This window comes from Centropristis striata, chromosome 1 (assembly GCF_030273125.1).
Source record: "Centropristis striata isolate RG_2023a ecotype Rhode Island chromosome 1, C.striata_1.0, whole genome shotgun sequence".
NCBI classification, from domain to species: Eukaryota; Metazoa; Chordata; class Actinopteri; order Perciformes; family Serranidae; genus Centropristis; species Centropristis striata.
In genome coordinates, this window is record NC_081517.1 from 45,174,974 (window position 1) to 45,195,278 (window position 20,305).

At 37.1% G+C, this 20,305-nt stretch overlaps 1 protein-coding gene and 2 non-coding genes across 3 annotated transcripts; 1 reads left to right on the plus strand and 2 right to left on the minus strand.

Annotated features, from left to right (window-relative positions):
- Positions 1–1,049: 1,049 nt before the first annotated feature.
- exosc9 (exosome component 9) lies at positions 1,050–14,900 on the plus strand. The gene is made up of 12 exons (XM_059343759.1): positions 1,050–1,193; positions 3,968–4,062; positions 4,819–4,938; positions 5,951–6,053; positions 7,627–7,764; positions 7,979–8,061; positions 8,913–9,045; positions 10,917–11,005; positions 11,997–12,143; positions 13,238–13,422; positions 14,211–14,289; positions 14,369–14,900. The coding sequence occupies exons 1-12, from the start codon at positions 1,128–1,130 to the stop codon at positions 14,430–14,432; spliced, it is 1,302 nt and encodes a 433-aa protein (XP_059199742.1). The 5' UTR covers positions 1,050–1,127; the 3' UTR covers positions 14,433–14,900.
- Positions 14,901–15,075: 175 nt separating this feature from the next.
- On the minus strand, positions 15,076–15,147 carry trnaq-cug (transfer RNA glutamine (anticodon CUG)). Its single transcript has one exon. It is a non-coding gene; the product is annotated as a tRNA-Gln (tRNA).
- Positions 15,148–15,557: 410 nt separating this feature from the next.
- On the minus strand, positions 15,558–15,631 carry trnai-aau (transfer RNA isoleucine (anticodon AAU)). The gene has a single exon. It is a non-coding gene; the product is annotated as a tRNA-Ile (tRNA).
- Between the last annotated feature and the right edge of the window lie 4,674 nt (positions 15,632–20,305).

A 20,305-nucleotide genomic window follows, 5' to 3' on the forward strand; every position in this document is an offset into this window, starting at 1 on the left:
ACCTTTCTGTCAACTGGACCAAGAGAGAGCGCGAGCAATGCCTTTTATTTATTAATCTATTCTTAGACGTTTGCATATATATAAATATATATGTGTGAGAAATTATTACCGGATAGGTTGATTTTAAGAGCGATAAATTCAAAGGAATGAGGTATGGTGACATTTTGTCTTTAACTTCAGTAAGTTTTGAATGCAGGACTTTCACTGTAGTGGAGTAATTTCACAGTGTGGTATTAGTACTTTTACTGAAGTAAAGGATCTGCAACAAAAGCATCAAAATGTACTTAAAGTAACAAAAGTAAAAGTACTCGTTATGCAGAATGAACCCACTCAGATTGTTGAATATATTCTAAGTATATTATTTGATTATTTGTTGTGATGTATTTATGTAAGAAGCGTTTTAATGTTGTAAAGGTAGGGGTCCTTTTCACCATATTTACTGTTATGAGGTTCAATTTATAAAAAGAAGTCAAATCACTTTAAATGTATCATGTTTTATGTTAAATATCAACCTGTAAAGTAACTAAAGCTGTCAGATAAATGTAGTGGAGTAAAAAGTACAATATTTGCCTCTAAATGTCGTGAAGTAGAAGTATAAAGTTACATAAAATGGAAATACTCAAGTAAAGAACCTTAAAATTGGTTATTAAACGTCTCTTTATAACCCCTTTTATGTCTTTTTTTTTTTTTTTTACATTTTGTGCATCTTTTTGTGTAATTAGTTACTTTCCAACACTGGAAATATTACACGTTCCTTTTTCAATATCTACACATTTTAAAGCTCCAAACTCCGAGTTTCCTGATGAGTATTTGAAGGCATCATGGATTCCCTTTGCAGCTGTATTTCAAAATAAAAGCTCATCGTCACTATATACTAGTAAAAATGTTCCAGCGTCAACATAAATCTGTTTCATTACAAACAAAATCAAATCAAAATGATAAAATAAAATTATAGCCGTTTGACAATCATTCCAAACAAGTTAAATAACGAAAAAATGATTTACCGCCACTTTTACTGTGGCAGGTCACATGCACTTCCGGGGTAGAGTTGAGAAAACATTGATTTGGCCACATGTTGTTGTCGGAGCGTTTATAAACTAGATTATTAAAATAATAAAACCTGCAGGATGAAGGACACTCCGCTGGCCAACTGTGAGCGGGACTTCCTGCTGAAAGCGATAGAAGAGAAGAAGGTGAGCTGCTTTATCCGATAAATGAAGGATGAAGAGTAAAAGTACTCACTGTGCAGTCAAATGTTCCCTGTTTTTATATATACGGTGTTATAGAGTCATTATAGGGCTGGGCGACATGGACCAAAAGTCATATCCTGATATATATTTAGGCTGAATATCAATATCTGATATATATCCTGATATTTTTATCCCAAAGTGAGAGCAAATGTTCAGTCAAAGTCAAATATGACATGTCACAAGTAGTTTTATTGATTTATTTAAGTGAACATAAGTACTGTATAATAAGAGGAGAACCTTTTTTTATTTAAAATCAAAGCTCCATAAAGTGCACGTTTAAAAAAAAATAGCCTATTCAATTAAATAGGCCAATCTTTTTCTGAAATAAATATATTTATATTACATACAGTCACTGTGCACCTTATGTGTTTTTTATGCACACTGTTCACTGCACCTTATTTGTTTCACAGCACCTTATATTTTATACTGTATATTTATGTTTTACTTTGCACTAGAATCAATGTTTTTTCTTTTGACATTTTTATTTCTATTGCATTTTATTGCTTGAATATGCCTAGGTTGTTGTTTTTATTAAATTGTGTTGTTATTGTCTCTGTGTGTAATGCTGCTGATACACTGTCATTTCCCAGCTTGGGATAAATAAAATCTATCTATCTATCTATCTATCTTTCTATCTATCTATCTATCTATCTATCTATCTGTCTATCTGTCTATCTATCTGTCTATCTGAGAAAAGAATAACGAACATTACAAAAGAACTTAATATGACAAACCCTAGTAAGGGCAGCATTTATATAGAAAGAAAGGGGGAAAAATGATCTATATGGATATATGTGATATGGTCTAATTCCATATCCTCTACCTGTCTGTCTCTACCTGTCTGTCTCTACCTGTCTGTCTCTACTTGTCTGTCTCTACCTGTCTGTCTCTACCTGTCTGTCTCTACTTGTCTGTCTCTACCTGTCTGTCTCTACCTGTCTGTCCTCTACCTGTCTGTCTCTACCTGTCTGTCCTCTACCTGTCTGTCTCTACCTGTCTGTCTCTACTTGTCTGTCTCTACCTGTCTGTCCTCCACCTGTCTGTCTCTACTTGTCTGTCTCTACTTGTCTGTCTCTACCTGTCTGTCTCTACCTGTCTGTCTCTACCTGTCTGTCTCTACTTGTCTGTCTCTACCTGTCTGTCTCAACCTGTCTGTCTCTACTTGTCTGTCTCTACTTGTCTGTCTCTACCTGTCTGTCTCTACTTGTCTGTCTCTACTTGTCTGTCTCTACCTGTCTGTCTCTACTTGTCTGTCTCTACCTGTCTGTCCTCTACCTGTCTGTCTCTACCTGTCTGTCTCTACTTGTCTGTCCTCCACCTGTGTGTCCTCCACCTGTCTGTCTCTACTTGTCTGTCTCTACTTGTCTGTCTCTACCTGTCTGTCTCTACCTGTCTGTCTCTACCTGTCTGTCTCTACTTGTCTGTCTCTACCTGTCTGTCTCTACTTGTCTGTCTCTACCTGTCTGTCCTCTACCTGTCTGTCCTCTACCTGTCTGTCTCTACCTGTCTGTCTCTACCTGTCTGTCCTCCACCTGTCTGTCTCTACCTGCCTGTCTCTACTTGTCTGTCTCTACCTGTCTGTCTCTACCTGTCTGTCTCTACCTGTCTGTCTCAACCTGTCTGTCTCTACTTGTCTGTCTCTACCTGTCTGTCTCTACCTGTCTGTCTCTACTTGTCTGTCTCTACCTGTCTGTCTCTACTTGTCTGTCTCTACCTGTCTGTCCTCTACCTGTCTGTCTCTACCTGTCTGTCTCTACTTGTCTGTCTCTACCTGTCTGTCTCTATTTGTCTGTCTCAACCTGTCTGTCTCTACTTGTCTGTCTCTACCTGTCTGTCTCTACCTGTCTGTCTCTACTTGTCTGTCTCTACTTGTCTGTCTCTACCTGTCTGTCTCTACCTGTCTGTCTCTACTTGTCTGTCTCTACTTGTCTGTCTCTACCTGTCTGTCTCTACTTGTCTGTCTCTACCTGTCTGTCTCTACTTGTCTGTCTTTACCTGTCTGTCTCTACCTGTCTGTCTCTACTTGTCTGTCTCTACCTGTCTGTCTCTACCTGTCTGTCTCTACTTGTCTGTCTCTACCTGTCTGTCTCTACCTGTCTGTCCTCCACCTGTCTGTCTCTACCTGTCTGTTCTCCACCTGTCTGTCTCTACCTGTCTGTCCTCTACCTCTCTGTCCTCTACCTGTCTGTCTCTACTTGTCTGTCTCTACTTGTCTGTCTCTACCTGTCTGTCTCTACCTGTCTGTCCTCCACCTGTCTGTCTCCACCTGTCTGTCCTCCACCTGTCTGTCCTCTACCTGTCTGTCCTCTACCTGTCTGTCCTCTACCTGTCTGTCCTCCACCTGTCTGTCTCTACCTGTCTGTCCTCTACCTGTCTGTCCTCCACCTGTCTGTCCTCTACCTGTCTGTCCTCCACCTGTCTGTCTCTACCTGTCTGTCTCTACCTATCTGTCTCTACCTGTCTGTCCTCTACCTGTCTGTCTCTACCTGTCTGCCCTCTACCTGTCTGTCTCCACCTGTCTGTCTCTACCTGTCTGTCTCTACCTGTCTGTCTCTACTTGTCTGTCTCTACCTGTCTGTCTCTACTTGTCTGTCTCTACTTGTCTGTCTCTACCTGTCTGTCTCTACTTGTCTGTCTCTACTTGTCTGTCTCTACCTGTCTGTCTCTACCTGTCTGTCTCTACTTGTCTGTCTCTACCTGTCTGTCTCTCTCTGCAGCGTCTGGATGGAAGACAGACCTATGACTACAGGAAGATGAAGATCACCTTTGGGACGGACTACGGCTGCTGCTTTGTGGATCTGGGTAAAACCAGGTGAGACTATGGTGAAATACATGCTGCGATTTTGTATTTTAATATAATGTTTAACCTTCTTTAATAAATCTAACACTAAATTATGCTTCACTACGGAAGATGACTAGAGCCACACATGAAAAACTAAATTGAGTTCTGACTTTATCCTCAGAATTTTGACTTTATTCTAAGAATTTTGGCTTTAAACTCAGAATTCTCCTGACCACCTGTTTACCACAGAACAATGTTATATATTACACATTTTGTTGATGATTGCAAGAAAAATTATTTCTATAAATTGGATGAAGTATGACCCCCCATGATCACTCAGTGGTTACAGAAAGTAAAACACGTCTACATGATGGAATATATGACAATTACAGCTAAAAGTCCCTGTTTTTATGAGAAGGTGGGCCCCAGTTACAGACTATATTGCTTAAGACTCTTATACACTATTATTGTCTAAATTAGCCCTTTTTATTTATTTATTTATTATTATTATTTTTTGGAATACAGAACCAGATAAAATATGTGTAATACCCTTTACAGTGCCATTTGTGTGACAGAAGAGACCCAATCTCAAGATGATTTGATTTGTTTTCCTTTGTGATGTTAATTGTCTGTAAATGTGCATAAAGGCAATAAAGTTAAAAAAACAACAACAACTCAGAATTCTGACTTTATTCTCTGTCATTTCCCATGGGTTGTGCCTCCCTCCTAAGAACATGAAGTGATATATTAATTATAATACTATATATTTATTGATAATCTCTGCAGGGTGATGGCTCAGGTGTCCTGTGAGCTCGTAGCTCCTAAAGAGAACCGACCCAACGAGGGAATCATGTTCTTCAACATCGAGCTGTCTCCGATGGCCTCACCTGCGTTTGAGCCAGGCAGGTGAGAAAAACAAAGAGATATATTATCTTTTTATCTTCTTCTACTTCTGGTAGATTTCTGCTGTTGTTCCTCATTACGTCACAGAATCAGAGTTTTAAAGAAAATACCCATTTTTATTCTCTGGCTTTTTAAATTTGCGTGAGTTTTGTGGTCCTCTGTGTCTTTTATTTATTTTACACTACTGGTCAAAAGTTTTAGAACAGCCCAATTTTTCCAGTTTTTTATTGAAATTCAAGCAGTTCAAGTCAAATGAACAGCTTGAAAGGGTCCAAAGGTAAGTGGTGAACTGCCAGAGGTAAATAAAAAAAGGTAAGCTTAACCAAAACTGGAAAATAATGTACATTTCAGAATTATACAAGTAGGCCTTTTTCAGGGAACAAGAAATGGGTTAACAGCTTAACTCTATGGAGTCTTGGGCTATTTTGTCCATTTTTGAATTCTTTTCATGTCTTTGAAAGTCATTTTGTGTCTTTTTTTGGTCATTTTGTGTCTTTTTTAAGTCATTTTGTGTCTTTTTTTAGTCCTTTAGTCCAACATAAAATGTGATTTTGAATCTTTTTTTTACTTTCAAAACACTATCATGCTCAATAAAGAATTTTAAATGTTGCAAATGTGCATTAATTTCAGAGTACACTGAGACATTAAACTGCATCATTTTCAATTAAATTCTGGAAAAGTTGGTGTGTTCTAAAACTTTTGACCAGTAGTGTATTTTACTACTTTTAACTATGTCTTTTATTTATTTTACTATGTTTATCTGTTTGATTGTATTGTTTTATTTGTGGCATTATTTTAGATTTATACACTTATTATTTATTGCTGATTGTTATATGGAAATGTTTGTTTTATTGTTGATTCTTTGTACAGACCTTTGGAGACGTTTGTGTTGTTTAAATGTGCTATATTGTATTGTATTAGAGTTTAAAGCAGACATTAGTCTGAACATGGTTCCTGTAGTCCAGCTGTTAGTTCAGAGAGTTTTAAATCTTGTGTTTGGTTATTTTCTCCTCAGACAGTCTGAGCTGTCTGTGAAGCTCAACAGACAGCTGGAGAGATGTTTGAGGAACTCCAAGTGCATCGATACAGAATCTCTGTGTGTGGTGTCTGGAGAAAAGGTAACAAATAACCTTAAAACAAGAAGAAATGTGTTTCCTTTGTTGACAGCATGGCAGCTACTAACATTTCTATGGAACCAACATGTACAGTTGAAACCAGAAGTTTACTTACACTATGTAAAAAGACACGTATGCTTTTTGACTTTCCCATGATGGTACACTAAGCAGCAGTGTGTTTCAGGTGAGCCTTAAAATACATCCACAGGTGTGTCTCCAATTAACTCTAATGTTGTCAATGAACCAATCAGAAGCTTCCAAAGACATGACATCATCATCTGGGCTTTCCCAAATAGTTTCAAGGCATAATAATGTTAGTGTATGTGAACTTCTGACTTTGAAGAAAGTCATAAACAATTTGTCTTAAAAAATCCTTCTCTCATTATTCTGGCATTTAGTAAATAGAAATAATTTTGGTAATCCTAACGGACCTAAAACAGGAAAAGTGATTGTCTGATTTCATGTCAGACAGTGATAAAAAAAGCATATGTGTCTTTTTATAAAGTGTATGTAAACTTCTGGTTTCAACTGTAAATATGTATCTGTTTCTTGTTTTGTTTTGTTTTTTCTTTTCTCTCTCCGTTGTGATTTCCTTTTTTATTCACCTAGTTTGTGTATGTGTCGTATCTGGATGTATTGGGTCCAGTATTTGTGGGAAGTTTGTTTGATTGGACAGAACTAGACTTGATTCTCTCATGTGAGAATTTTATATTCTTTGTCTGATGAATTTGGATAATTTGAAAAATAATAAAAAAAGGAAATCACCTAATCCACTGTTAATGCTGATGGTGTGTGTGTCTGTGTGTCTTTGTGTCTGTGTGTCTGTGTGTCTGTGTGTCTGTGTGTGTGTGTGTGTGTCTGTGTGTCTGCGTGTGTGTGTCTGTGTGTGTGTGTGTGTGTCTGTGTGTGTGTCTGTGTGTCTGTGTGTCTGTGTGTGTGTCTGTGTGTCTGTGTGTGTGTGTGTGTGTGTGTGTGTGTGTGTGTGTGTCTGTGTGTGTGTGTGTGTGTGTCTGTGTGTGTGTGTGTCTGTGTGTGTGTGTCTGTGTGTGTGTCTGTGTGTGTGTGTGTCTGTGTGTGTGTGTGTGTGTGTCTGTGTGTCTGTGTGTCTGTGTGTGTGTGTCTGTGTGTGTGTGTGTGTGTGTGTGTGTGTGTGTGTCTGTGTGTGTGTGTGTGTGTGTCTGTGTGTGTGTGTGTGTCTGTGTGTGTCTCTGTGTGTGTGTGTGTGTCTGTGTGTGTCTGTGTGTGTGTGTGTGTGTGTGTGTGTCTGTGTCTGTGTGTGTGTGTGTGTGTGTGTGTGTGTGTGTGTGTGTGTGTGTGTGTGTCTGTTTGCGTGTGTGTGTGTGTCTGTGTGTGTGTGTGTGTGTGTGTGTGTGTCTGTCTGTCTGTCTGTCTGTCTGTGTATGTGGTGTGTGTGTGGTGTGTGTGTGTGTGTGTGTGTGTGTGTGTGTGTGTGTGTGTGTGTGTGTGTGTGTGTGTGTGTGTGTGTGTGTGTGTCTGTGTGTGTCTCTGTGTGTGTGTGTGTGTGTGTGTGTGTGTGTGTGTGTGTGTGTGTGTGTGTGTGTGTGTGTGTGTGTAGGTGTGGCAGGTCAGAGTGGACGTCCACATGTTGAACCATGACGGTAACCTGATGGACGCTGCCTCCATCGCTGCCATCACGGCTCTCTGCCACTTCAGACGTCCTGATGTCGCCATCCAGGGAGACGAGGTCACCGTGGTGAGACACAACAACAACAAACAACAAACACAACAACGTTGTTTTGTTTGTTGTGTTTATTTCTAGACATTAGAGGGTCATGTATAAGCTCTTTGGGCTTTTTGATCTACCTACATATTTTTCTGTTTCTGTTTCTTGTACTGTTCTTTCTTTATGATGTATGTTTTTGAGTGCAAACAACAATAAATAAATAAATGTCTTGTTTCCTCCTCAGTTCAGTCCCGAGGAGAGAGACCCGATCCCTCTGAGTATCTACCACATGCCCATCAGTGTCAGCTTCTCCTTCTTCCAACAAGGGTGAGACTCAACAACTCCTCAATACAGAGACAGTTACTGTTTACTCTGTAAATACCAACATCTCACATTTAAATCAACATTCCGTCATGTGCTGCATTTCTGCTAATGTACAAATCTTTGCATCAAAATAAGCCTGCTGTTTATTCACAGTCATCTCCTACAAGTACAATATGAATACAGAACAGAGTATGCAATGTTTTTGAATGTACGCAGCGTTGATGAACCATGAACCATTAAATACATCCTCTAAAATAATCATACAGCCGAATCAGCACTTCTCTAAACCAGTTTAGAAGCTTCATGAGGGATTTACGGTCATTTTTACATCTATTTTTGGTCATTTTGTTTCTATTTCAATAATTTTGTGTCCTTTTTTGGCACTTTTTGTATCTATTTTTGGTCAATTTGTGTCTTTTGGTTATTTTTACATCTATTTTTGTTCAGTTTATTCCTATTTTGATAATTTTGTGTCTTTTTCGGTTATTTTTTACATCTACAGTCATGGAAACATTCTTGATAATAACCATTATTATTATTATTATTATTATTATTATTATTATCAGTCATTATCAATAAAAACCATGTTAAATGTCTAGATATCAGCTCTTAAATGAAACTCTTATCAGATATTTTTGTTGTTATCATTATATTTGTCCAAACAAATGAACCTTTAGTTGAACCACAAATGAACAAGAAACTGAAGAAAACAAGGGTGATCTAAATGTTTTGTCCATGACTGTTTGTCTTAGCTAGGTGTACCTAATAAAACGGCAGTGTATGATACAGAGCAATAATCTTTCTTGATGATTAATATAATTTAATTGATTTAATTGATGTAACGTTATGTGCAGCACCTTCCTGCTGGTGGACCCGTGTGAGCGTGAGGAGCGAGTGATGGACGGATTATTGATGATTGCCATGAACAAACACAGAGAAATCTGCTCCATCCAGTCTAGTGGAGGCATCATGCTGCTCAAGGAGCAGGTCAGCACACTATACACTATACATTAATAATTAACCCTTTGATGCACAACATGGGTCTAAAGTGACCCGACTGAGTTTTTAAAAAAATGTTCTATATCTTTGCAATAAATTAATTTCATCATTCAGTATTCCAGGTTTTCCTAAATCAACTTGTTTTTGACTATCATACATCCTAATATTTTGTTTTCATTTCTTACTTTTTGAATAAAAATTTTTAAGGAAAAATGAATTCAATCAATTTTGGAATAAGGCTGAAACATAAAAAAAAATGTGGAAAAAGTGAAGCGCTGTGAAAACCTTCCAGATACACTGTATGTGTGACAAAATGATACATAAACATGTTAAATATATGAAATATGAGTGTGGAAAGTAACTATTTGAAACAAATTACTATTATTATAGTATTAGGTCATTTAATTTTAAATCAAATTTGGATGAATGAGTCATTTCTGACCCATGTTGTGCATTAGAAGAGTTGTCCATATGTTGTGCATCAAAGGGTTAATTAGTTATCAGTAGAATATAGTCCACATTATACACCACTGTTAATTTTTTCAGTAACAGTGGTGTATAATGTGGACTATATTCTACTGATAATTCATTCATTAACAGGAGAATATAGTCCACATTAAACCCTACTGCAGCCATAAAGATACATTACCTTCCAAATAGGGCTGGGCGATATATATCAATATAAAAAATATATCGATATAGATGGATAGATCGATTACTTTATTCATTCCGTTACAAATTCTGTTGTCACAGCAGTCTGGTATTCAAGTACAATAAAATACAATAGAATAAAATACTGAGGTAGCATAAATAAAAACAACAATAGAAAAAAACACAGAATAGAACAAGGACACTAAAGAAGTTAAAAAGAAGATCAGTTGGTAGGTAGATGATGATATGATGGTCATAATGTCATTGTGACTAGACGCTATATAATAATAGTACAGTATATAATATGTAATAATAATATGATCAAATAAAAAATAAAATAATAATAATACAACTTGGAGGATGTGAAGTGTTCAAAAATTTACTTTTGTTCATTTTTCATGGGATTATATTTGGTATAGTAATCCATAAATGGCTGCCATATTGTGTAAAAGGTATTTATCATATCGATATATTTTTAAATGTGATATGGAATTAGACCATATCGTAAATATCGATATAGTTCAATTTTTTTTCTTTCTTTCTATATAAATGCTGCCCTTACTAGGGTTTGTCATATTTAGTTCTTTTGTAATGTTCCTTATTCTTTTCTCATATAAATATAAATATTTCTGGCCATATGATGCTTTAATATGTTATAAAACAGACTATATTTGACCCATTTTAAGCATTTTTAGGCATTTTAAAATTTGACCATTTATGACAAAAATAGACATATGTATGAGGTTTTTTCAAGGGAGTCATTTCTGGACATCCCATAATGTGGTAATTTGTTTCTATTTTTTGACTAATAGTTGTTGACCCGTGAGTCCTGGGATTTGAACCAGCGACCCCTGTGGTAACAAGCTGATTTCCTAACCTCTAGGACACAGACCACACAGAGAGAACTGGATTATTCAGATACTTTCTGACAAACTAGACCACCATTGGCCTATTCTATTTCATAGGCTGGTTTTATTTAAGATATTTTTTTATTTAAATGTGCACTTTATGAAGCATTTGCTCTCACTTTGAGATAAAAATATCAGGATATATATCGTATATCGATATTCAGCCTGAATATATATCAGGATATGACTTTTGGTCCGTATCGCCCAGCCCTACTTCCAAATAATGTGTCTTTTTTCAGGAAGATCTGCTCTCCTTAACCCAGTTTAAAGTGTAACAGCGGTTTATTTCTTGTGTTTCAGGTTATGAGATGCAGTAAAATAGCGAGTGTCAAAGTGTCTGAGATCACAGAACTGATCAGTAAAGCTCTGGAGAACGACAAGAGAGCAAGGTGAGCACCGATCAATATCACACCACCACAGTTTACATTTACATTTACATTTAGTCATTTAGCAGATGCTTTTATCCAAAGCGACTTACAGGAAGAGTAAAAGCAAACAATCATGGGTCACTGTCACACTGTAGAACGGGACAAAGGAGAGCAAACACAATGACGTATTTATGTTGGAATATGGACCTGAAAGTAGCATCACAATAGGGTCTATTGAGAATTAGCCTATTGGATTTTTTGCATTGGATTTTGGGTTATACAGAAAAGAAAGCCTTGTAGAAAACACACGTTTCTGATGCTGACATGTTTTGTACACTGAATAATCTTCACAAATGAATCAGTCGATAAATCAATCAGACTTTATTTGTATCACACGCGTAACTCAGAGTGAACCTCCTCTAGACATTTTCATGGTTTTCTTGTTAATGATTTTGGTTATTATCAATGAAGCCATGTTAAATGTCTAGATATCAGCTCTTAAATTAAACTCTTATCAGCTATTTTTGTTGTTTTCATTATATTTGTCCAAACAAATGAACCTTTAGTTGAACCAGACATTAAAATTAACAAGAAATTGAAGAAAACAAGGGTGGTTTAATACTTTTTTCCGTGACTGTATTTTTGGTCATTTTGTGTCTTTTTCGATAATTTTGTGTCCTTTTTGGATAATTTTTACATCTATTTTTGGTCAATTTGTGTCCTTTTTCAGTCATTTTTACATCTATTTTTGGTAAATTTGTGTCTTTTTTTGGTATTTTTTACATCTATTTTTGGTCAATTTGCTTTGACTTTGACTGAACATTTGCTCTCACTTTGAGATAAAAATATCAGGATATATATTGTATATCGATTTTCAGCCTAAATATATCGGGATATGACTTTTGGTCCATATCGCCCAGCCCTAATTGAACTAACTCCAACCAGCTGTTCTGGAAGTTTCCTATCTGAAGTTATTGTTATTTGAAGGTAATCTCTGTATTTTATTCTCCAGGAAGTCTGGTGGTCGGTGTGGTTTTGCAGAGTCTCTGCCTCAGGACAGAATCACGGCGCTGAAAACAGACGAGACTTCAGTCGAGATGACGGACGTGACAGAACGAGCCAATGACATCGTCCAGGGCGCCGAGGCCCCGCCCCCAACGTATCCTTACTGAGCTGAATAACAACAGCATGGACCAGGGGCCTCATGTATCAGAAAGTGTGTAGCTTTCATACTGAAAGATGGCGTTCTCCCAAAACTAGAAAAGTTCGTACGCAGGAGGAGAGGTGGTGTAGATGGCGAATAGCAGTGGCCCCAGCACTGAGCCCTGGGGAACCCCTGTGGAGAGGCACATACTATTATTGCACAAGTAAGCAGCAGTACGCAGGAGAAATATAAAATATAAAAATAGATGATAAAAATCCTCTATCTCCAGAGTGCTAACCATTGCACATTAGCCGCATTGATTGTGTCATTTATATACAATACGCTATCATTAAGAAGTTTAGCTGACCCTAGCTAGAATACATGTGGTGAGAAAATAATTATGCAACGGGCAGCTAAAAAAACAGAGCAATAGAAACAAGGACAAACAGATTAAGAAACAGTTTTTCCCCACTGCAGTCACCATACTCAATACTCAAAAAAAGCATTTAATGTGCAATAATGGCCGTTGCAACGGAATGTACAATTGTGTGTGCGTGAATGATGGGTATTTGATTTTGTTTTATTATCAGCTTTTTTTAACGTTTTATTGATTGATTTTATATGTTGCACAGATGAGATGGCACTTTTAAATCTCGTTGTACTTGTTACAATGACAATAACGTTATTCTATTTAATTTAAATGAAAGTGTTGTCGAAGTAACAAAATCCTAGTTGGCCCGTACGGGGATCGAACCCGCGACCTTGTGTTACTAGCACCACGCTCTAACCAACTGAGCTGAGAAATATAAAATATAAAATTAGATCATAAAAATCCTCTATCCCCTCATATTTAGAACGAGTTATTTAGGATGGAAAACGGCATTTTCCTCCAACACAAAGCCAGTTTTGTGTAGTTTGAGTTTAGATATGAAACACATTTTAATAGAGCGAGAAGACAGAAGTTTCTGCCTAATAAAAGTTTGCGGTGCCACCACACATTCTCACGGTAAGTTCACTTTTCACACATGAGACTCCGGGACTTTTTTTTTTTTTTTTTTTACCTTTTTTCTATATTCTATCTGCTGTGGCTCCTTCACCGAACACACCAGGGTCCCTTCACCAGTGGTTCACGTCCCAGGAGTGGGTCAGGTAGGACAGGGGGTCCAGAACACCTGGGGGCTGGAGGAGGAAGAGGAGGAGGAGGAAGAGGAAGAGGAGGAGGAGGAAGACGGCAGCAGTGTTGAAGAACAAGAGGAAACAACGATGGAAGAGGAGGAAAAGAAGGAGAGCAGAGGTTATTCTCTTTTTCTTTTTTTTCTCTGATATTTTTATTGAATTTTACCATTTTTATCACATCCCATATACATAAATGTTCATACATTGTACATTTTTCCTAGTGATCAGTGATAAGCAAATAATAAAAATTAACAAATAAATAAACAAACAAACAAACAAACAAATAAATGGAGGTGGAAGAAGGCAAAGTAAGACATTGGCTGATACAGACTGTAGCTGACAGAAACGGTTCACAAAAGGATATTAAAAATCAAATGAGTGGTCATTTGATTTTGGTTTTAAAATACAAACATTAAAATGTAAATACAGGGAGGATAGACTATATTTAAAACATGATTTGATTTTTGTTTTCTAGTTATAACAACAAAAATTCAAATCAAAACATCGCCAAGCAGCCAGCACACTTCAGACCCTGAGACTCTTACTTTGAAGGGGAGCGGTCCCTGTTTCCGACTCTGGACTTCCTGTTTCAGTTTTCATTATACGACTTAGATAATCAAACAAACATACATTTTGAGTGACGTGCTTTTTCACTCAGACAACGAGAAAACAATATTTTATTTATGTGACTAAAATTTGAAAAGAGGAATAAACTTTATTTACCGACTATTCACGCTTTTATTTTGTAAATGAAAACTTCCGGTCGCAGAATATGAAATAACGGGCGTTTTTTTCTGTTAAAATTTAATATAAAAAATACATTTTATCCATCCGTTGTTCCCTTTCTGACCTGGATGAGGCAATCAGTGAGTGTTTTTATTTTTAACAATCTGTTTGAACTTCCAGGAGAAGTCGTGGAGATCTCTGACAGTGAAGAGGAGGAAGTGGTCATCCTTCATCCGGAGACATCGGACAAAGCTGCTCAGTAGGTTCACCCGTTGTCTTTTCTATAGCAACTGTATGGTGGATTTTTGTTTCATTACTGTCCTTTATCTTGCTCTTAGAAAACCAGGATCCAGTTCCCACCAGAAGGGGGCAGCACCATCAAAGACAAGACAGAAGAAATGAAGGAAGACTCGACTAGAGCTGCTAGTCAGAGGACACGGCTGGAGATCTTCATCATGAAGATCTTCATCATGAAGACTCCTGTCCTGCTGAAAGGCTGAAATGATTCCTACCTGCTGTGGCTGAGAGACGGATCAAATACAGCACAGAAACACTGTTTGTGTTGGATTCTTACTCTGAAAACAGAAAGTCTTGTTCTTGTTTGTAGCCATTTGGATCTATTTAGAAACAGACTGTGCTCACAAATGTATAGAGATAGAAAATTATTTTTTACAGACCTGTTTTTAACAGTGAAAGGATTGAAAAGTTTTTTTGATGGGTTTATAGGATTAAATAATTATCCTCTACAGCCCTTTTGGATGTTCAGCAGACCTTTCACCTTTCATTTATGTTTGTGTTCCACGTGTTGTGTTTTGTAAGAAAAAATGGGATCTGTGGTGATGACAGAATCAAAATAAAAAAGGAAAAATATTTTCTGCAAGTTTTTTGGTTTGAATCAGAACAATCAATGTTTGTTTCTCTGTGTATAGTGTTTCTGTTGGTAGCTAAATTTGTGGATGGAATGGTGCATATTTCTTAGCGGATCTCTGATTAATAAAACCATGCAAATTAAGTTTAAAATTTTCAGCAGAGCGATGCAAAAGTCAGGTTCCACCGAGATTTGAACTCGGATCGCTGGATTCAGAGTCCAGAGTGCTAACCATTACACCATGGAACCGCTGCTGGTATCGCATTGATCGTGTCATTCATATACAGTACACTACTCAAATCACTGTATAGTTGCTTCCCATGTCTATATTACACTTTTCCACTATCGTTAAGAAGTTTAGCTGACTTGAGCTAGAATACATGTGGTAAGAAAATATTTATGCAACGGGCGGCCAAAAAAACAGAGCAATAAAAACAAGGACAAACAGATTAAGGAAGAGTCACCATACTCAATACAAAAAAACCCATTTAATATGTGTTTTTGTTTTATTATAAGCTTTTATTTATACGTTTTATTGATTGATTTTATATGTTGCACAGATGAAATGACAGTTCTAAATCTCTGTACTTGTTGCAATGACAATAAAGTTATTATGTTCTATTTAATTGAAAGCGTTGTCGAAGCAACAAAATCGTAGTTGGCCCGTACGGGGATCGAACCCGCGACCTTGGCGTTATTAGCACCACGCTCTAACCAACTGAGCTAACCGGCCACGTGTGCCAAGGAAAAACGAATGCCTGAAATACAAAAAGAAAACCTTGGTCAATATGGAATTAGAGTTGGCCTGAGACTTTAGAGAGGGCGTGGCCTGAGACTTTAGAGAGGGCGTGGCCTGAGACTTTAGAGAGGGCGTGGCCTGAGACTTTAGAGAGGGCGTGGCCTGAGACTTTAGAGAGGGCGTGGCCTGAGACTTTAGAGAGGGCGTGGCCTGAGACTTTAGAGAGGGCGCGGCCCGAGACTTTACACGGCTATGGATGTCTTTTAGTTGAAGACATAATGAACTCCAAATCACATCCAACTGAATGCCAAACGCAAATTCATCAGTTTTAAAATTACATTGACTGCTAGCATCCACTGATGCGGTTGGTGGGTTGGTTGTCTTCCTGTGGTTCATAAACACATTAATAAGCCAAAATATAAACTCTCGACACAACAAAGATCCAATGGCTTTTTACATTACATGTCATTTAGCAGACGATTTTGTCCAAAGCGACTTACAATACAAAGCTTTAAATGATTAACCGTGCAGGTAGCGTCGGAATAGGCTGAACTGTGTTTTTAATGTTCTAAGTGTTTACTCAAGGGGTTGGGGTGTGGTTTGTCTCCTTGGTGAGTCACTTTGCACCCAAATGTGTTTTTTTTAATGGGAACACTTAATGGGCAGCCGGCCACTTCAGGGTTTCAACATGCACGCCCAACCACCACAACGATGATTTATTATGTGAACAGAATGCACAATATTTAATGGGAACCATGGAGTTGGTACACAGGCGTTGACTCTGTCCAACTGTATAATATTTCAACAGTACATTAATATTATTTGATTTTTTTTCTTTTAGTGACTGTAAAGCTTATCCTCTAAATATTTATTATAATTTGCATTATATATATATATATATATATATATATATATATATATATATTTGCATTGGAGTGATGTTAAGGTTTTTGTTGGATTTATCCATTAGGTCCATTGTTTCTGATTCAGGGGGATCTATTGGCAGAAATTTAATATAATATTCACTAATGTATAATCACCTGAAACTAAAAATTGTTGTGTTATTGTTGGCTTTGTTTCTAAACCATGACCCAAGTGTGGATAAATGGTTAAGGACAATGAATGAATGAATGAATGAAAGATGATGTCAAGAAACATAGCAAGAGTAAGAGTGGTGGGTTCAGTTTGAGTCCATATTAGTCAGGAGGCGGAGCTAAATAAAGGGGACAAGTTGGATAAAAGCTCCACATTTTGTCCACATGCTCTCTATCACCATAAGTTTCAATTTTTGGTAGGAGCTACTTCATCAAGATTGTGGATCAGAGATGGCAGCCATATAAAGTCTATGAGAACTAATATATCTTCCAAGCCACTTAGAAGGTCAATCTGGGTGTCAAAATCTACATTTTCTGGGTCAAAGAATCATTTAAAGCTCTTGAGAATATCACTAGATGATTATTTGATCAAATAGATATGTTCATTTCCACCCAGACTGGTAGGCAACTTGTTTCAAGTGCTGCAGCAGGAATCCTGAGCTGGAAATGTTTGGACTCTATGTTGACGGGAGAGTCAACATAGTACAACAACATGTACACTGCTCAAAAAATCAAAGGGAACGCTTTCATCTCATGTCAGATACATTTTTCCCAACAGAAAATGTAGATTTTGACACCTGGATTGACCTTCTAAGTGACTTGGAAGATATATTGTTTCTCATAGATTTTATATGGCTGCCATCTCCGATCCACAATTTTGATGAAGTGGTTCAGATAAGCAGGAGCTGTTCCTGTTGCTATTTTGTAGGCAAGGGACAAGGTTTTTAGGGTTGCTAAATCTGTAAAAGTTTTGGAAAGGCCTTTAAATAAACAAAACAATGAACCAACAAAACCAGAATAAAAGAAAAGAAGCTTTCATGGCACCATGAGGCAGCAGGGTATAATATGTGTATCAGCAATAATCAATAGCTTCCCCCCCAAACCTATTTCTGAGGATCAAATAAGATCAGGAAGGTGGCACCAGAGGCTTCTGTCAGAATGATTTAAAAGATCTCACTAATTGACTTTGAGAAGATGATTTTCTCTCACGGTCAGGCATGTTAACACATGTGAGAGGTGAGAGGATGATGTTTCATAGACGGTTATTACAGTAATATGAACGGTGAATCAGAATCTGCTAAATGAACAATGATTCAGTCTTCAAGCTGCTGTAGAGGAAGGAAGGAAGTGGAGAACAGTAAAGAGAAAGGACATTTTTCTGTGTCAGGTTTCAGCCATTTAAACATGTTCATTCCTTTGCAATTGCTGTTGGAAATGAGCCAAACCCTCAATCATGTTGACACAAAGGGGGCGGGGTTTAAAGTTGAACTCTATGCAAGCTACAGGTGTGTGTGAATTTTACATAATGGTAGAAGTTGTGTAACACCCAAAGACCTGACAACATTCTCCAAGATGGAAATTTTTTGTTTGGCTCCGAGCTAAAGAACCTCCCACTTCGCCCAATTAAAACCCCTCCCTGTTCTGATGAATAACGGCTTCTTATGCAAATAGTCACAGTGATGTTGTTTTTCATGATCTTCTTCTTGATCACAATGACTCTTTAACTCTCTGGAGTTTTGTTCTATTTCCTCCATGTCTGACTCCTTCCATCCTGCCTGTATTCACCTTAAAACATGTTTAAATACCATGTTGGTAGATTTTTTCACCTATATGACCTGATAATAATAATTTATTTTTTATTCTGACTTACTGGATCAACATTTAGAACCAAAAAGAAACAAAGAAAAACCAACATAAATGTGATCTTGTGATTGTGTGTGATCCTGTCATCAACTCTGGTTTTTATTCTAGTGGGACTCTGTTTGATTTGGGTCTCTTTTGGTCATTTTGTGTCTTTTTTGTGTCTTCTTTGGTCATTTTGTGTCTTTTTAAGTTATTTTGTGTCTTTTGTGTCTTTTTTGGTCATTTTGGTCATTTTGTGTCTTTTGTTGTGTCTTTTTAATTTTTTTGTGTCTTTTTATGTCTATTTTGGTAATTTTGTGTCTTTTTTTGGTCATTTTGTATCATTTTGTGTCTTTTTTAATCATTTTGTGTCTTTTTGTGTCTGTTTTTAGTCATTTGGCTCTTTTTTGGTCATTTTGTGTCTTTTTAAGTTATTTTGTGTCTTTTTTTGGTCATTTTGTATCATTTTGTGTCTTTTTTAGTTATTTTGTGTCTTTTTTTGGTCATTTTGTATCATTTTGTGTCTTTTTTAGTTATTTTGTGTCTTTTTTTAATCATTGTGTGTCTTTTTGTGTCTGTTTTTAGTCATTTGGCTCTTTTTTGGTCCTTTTGTGTCTTTTTTGTGTCTTCTTTGGTCATTTTGTGTCTTTTTTAGTTATTTTGTGTCTTTTGTGTCTTTTTGTGTCTTTTTTGGTCATTTTGGTCATTTTGTGTCTTTTTTTAGTCATTTGATGTCTTTTTTTCGTCATTTTGTGTACTTTTGTGTCTTTTTTAGTCATTTTGTGACTTTTTTAGTCCTTTAGTCCAACATAAAATGTGATTTTGAATCTTTTTTTTTACTTTCAAAACACTATCATGGTCAATAAAGAATTGTAAATGTGTCAAATGTGACCAAAGGTGTCAAATCTACCATATCAGAGGGTTCCATCCAGTTCTATCATTTGATACTAAATCTCTTTGAGCTTGTCTCCAGTTTTACTTGGTATATCATCATCAAACTGAAACTGGCCTCATGGAGTTTACAGCCAGAACTTTAGAGGTAAATGTACAGTAGGGCTCCACGCTGCTTTGTTTTATACTCTGATGGAGGCAACAAGTCTGATTATTTGGAGCTTCTGGACACTCCACAGGGTTAAAGGGACGATGCTGTTTGATGCTGCTCCAGGTTGACAGGAGAAAACCGTTTGACAGCATTGAAAGTTCAGATGGATTATCATGTTCCAAATGATCCACAGCAGGTCCAACAAGTCTGACTGATGGAAAAACACAGGCTGTGTTTTTCCATCAGTCAGACCTTACAAAACAACTCAGCACAGCTAATGGGAAAGGAATCCACGTTATCATCATCAGCTGTCATGTCAAACATGTCACTTCGTACAAAAGAATGCAAGTTTATAGTTCCAATCCTATTGTTCCTGTAAAACTAGTTGAACAGGTATGGGAAAATGTTTTTAGCCCTGTGGAGTCTCCAAAAGCTCCAAATCCAGACATTTTTTTTTAGATCGCTCTAACAAAGCTATTTTTTTCAGCATTCAGATTCAGCATTTGACTCGTGTTGAGGATCTAAAGCAGGGGTCTCCAACTCGCGGCCCGCGGGCCAATTGCGGCCCTTGTGATGATATTTTGTGGCCCCCACCTTGATAAGAAAGTTTAATGTGAGTTTTATATGAATGGCACTTTACCGTGTTGTGTGTGGAAGGTCCCTTTAATTACTTTTTTGGGTAATTTTGTCTTTTTTGGTAATTGTGTCTTTTTAAAATAATTTTGTGTCTTTTTTAAATAATTTTGTGTCTCTTGTAATTTTTTCTCTCCCTCTGCACTCTAGCAATGATGTCATCCACTCTAGCCTCTCCATAGGGTAACATTGGGGGGATTTTTTGGCGTGTTTTTGGCGCCGGTCAATGTGATACCTTTTTGGTGTATGTGCAACCAAAACTCTGGGAGGAGGAGT

Coding starts and splice junctions, on each gene's coding strand:
- exosc9 (XM_059343759.1), top strand. CDS start 1,128: ATGAAGGACACTCCGCTGGCCAACTGTGAGCGGGACTTCCTGCTGAAA. Junction 9,046..10,916: donor TCATGCTGCTCAAGGAGCAG/GTCAGCACACTA, acceptor CTTGTGTTTCAG/GTTATGAGATGCAGTAAAAT. Junction 13,423..14,210: donor GGAAAAGAAGGAGAGCAGAG/GTTATTCTCTTT, acceptor TTGAACTTCCAG/GAGAAGTCGTGGAGATCTCT.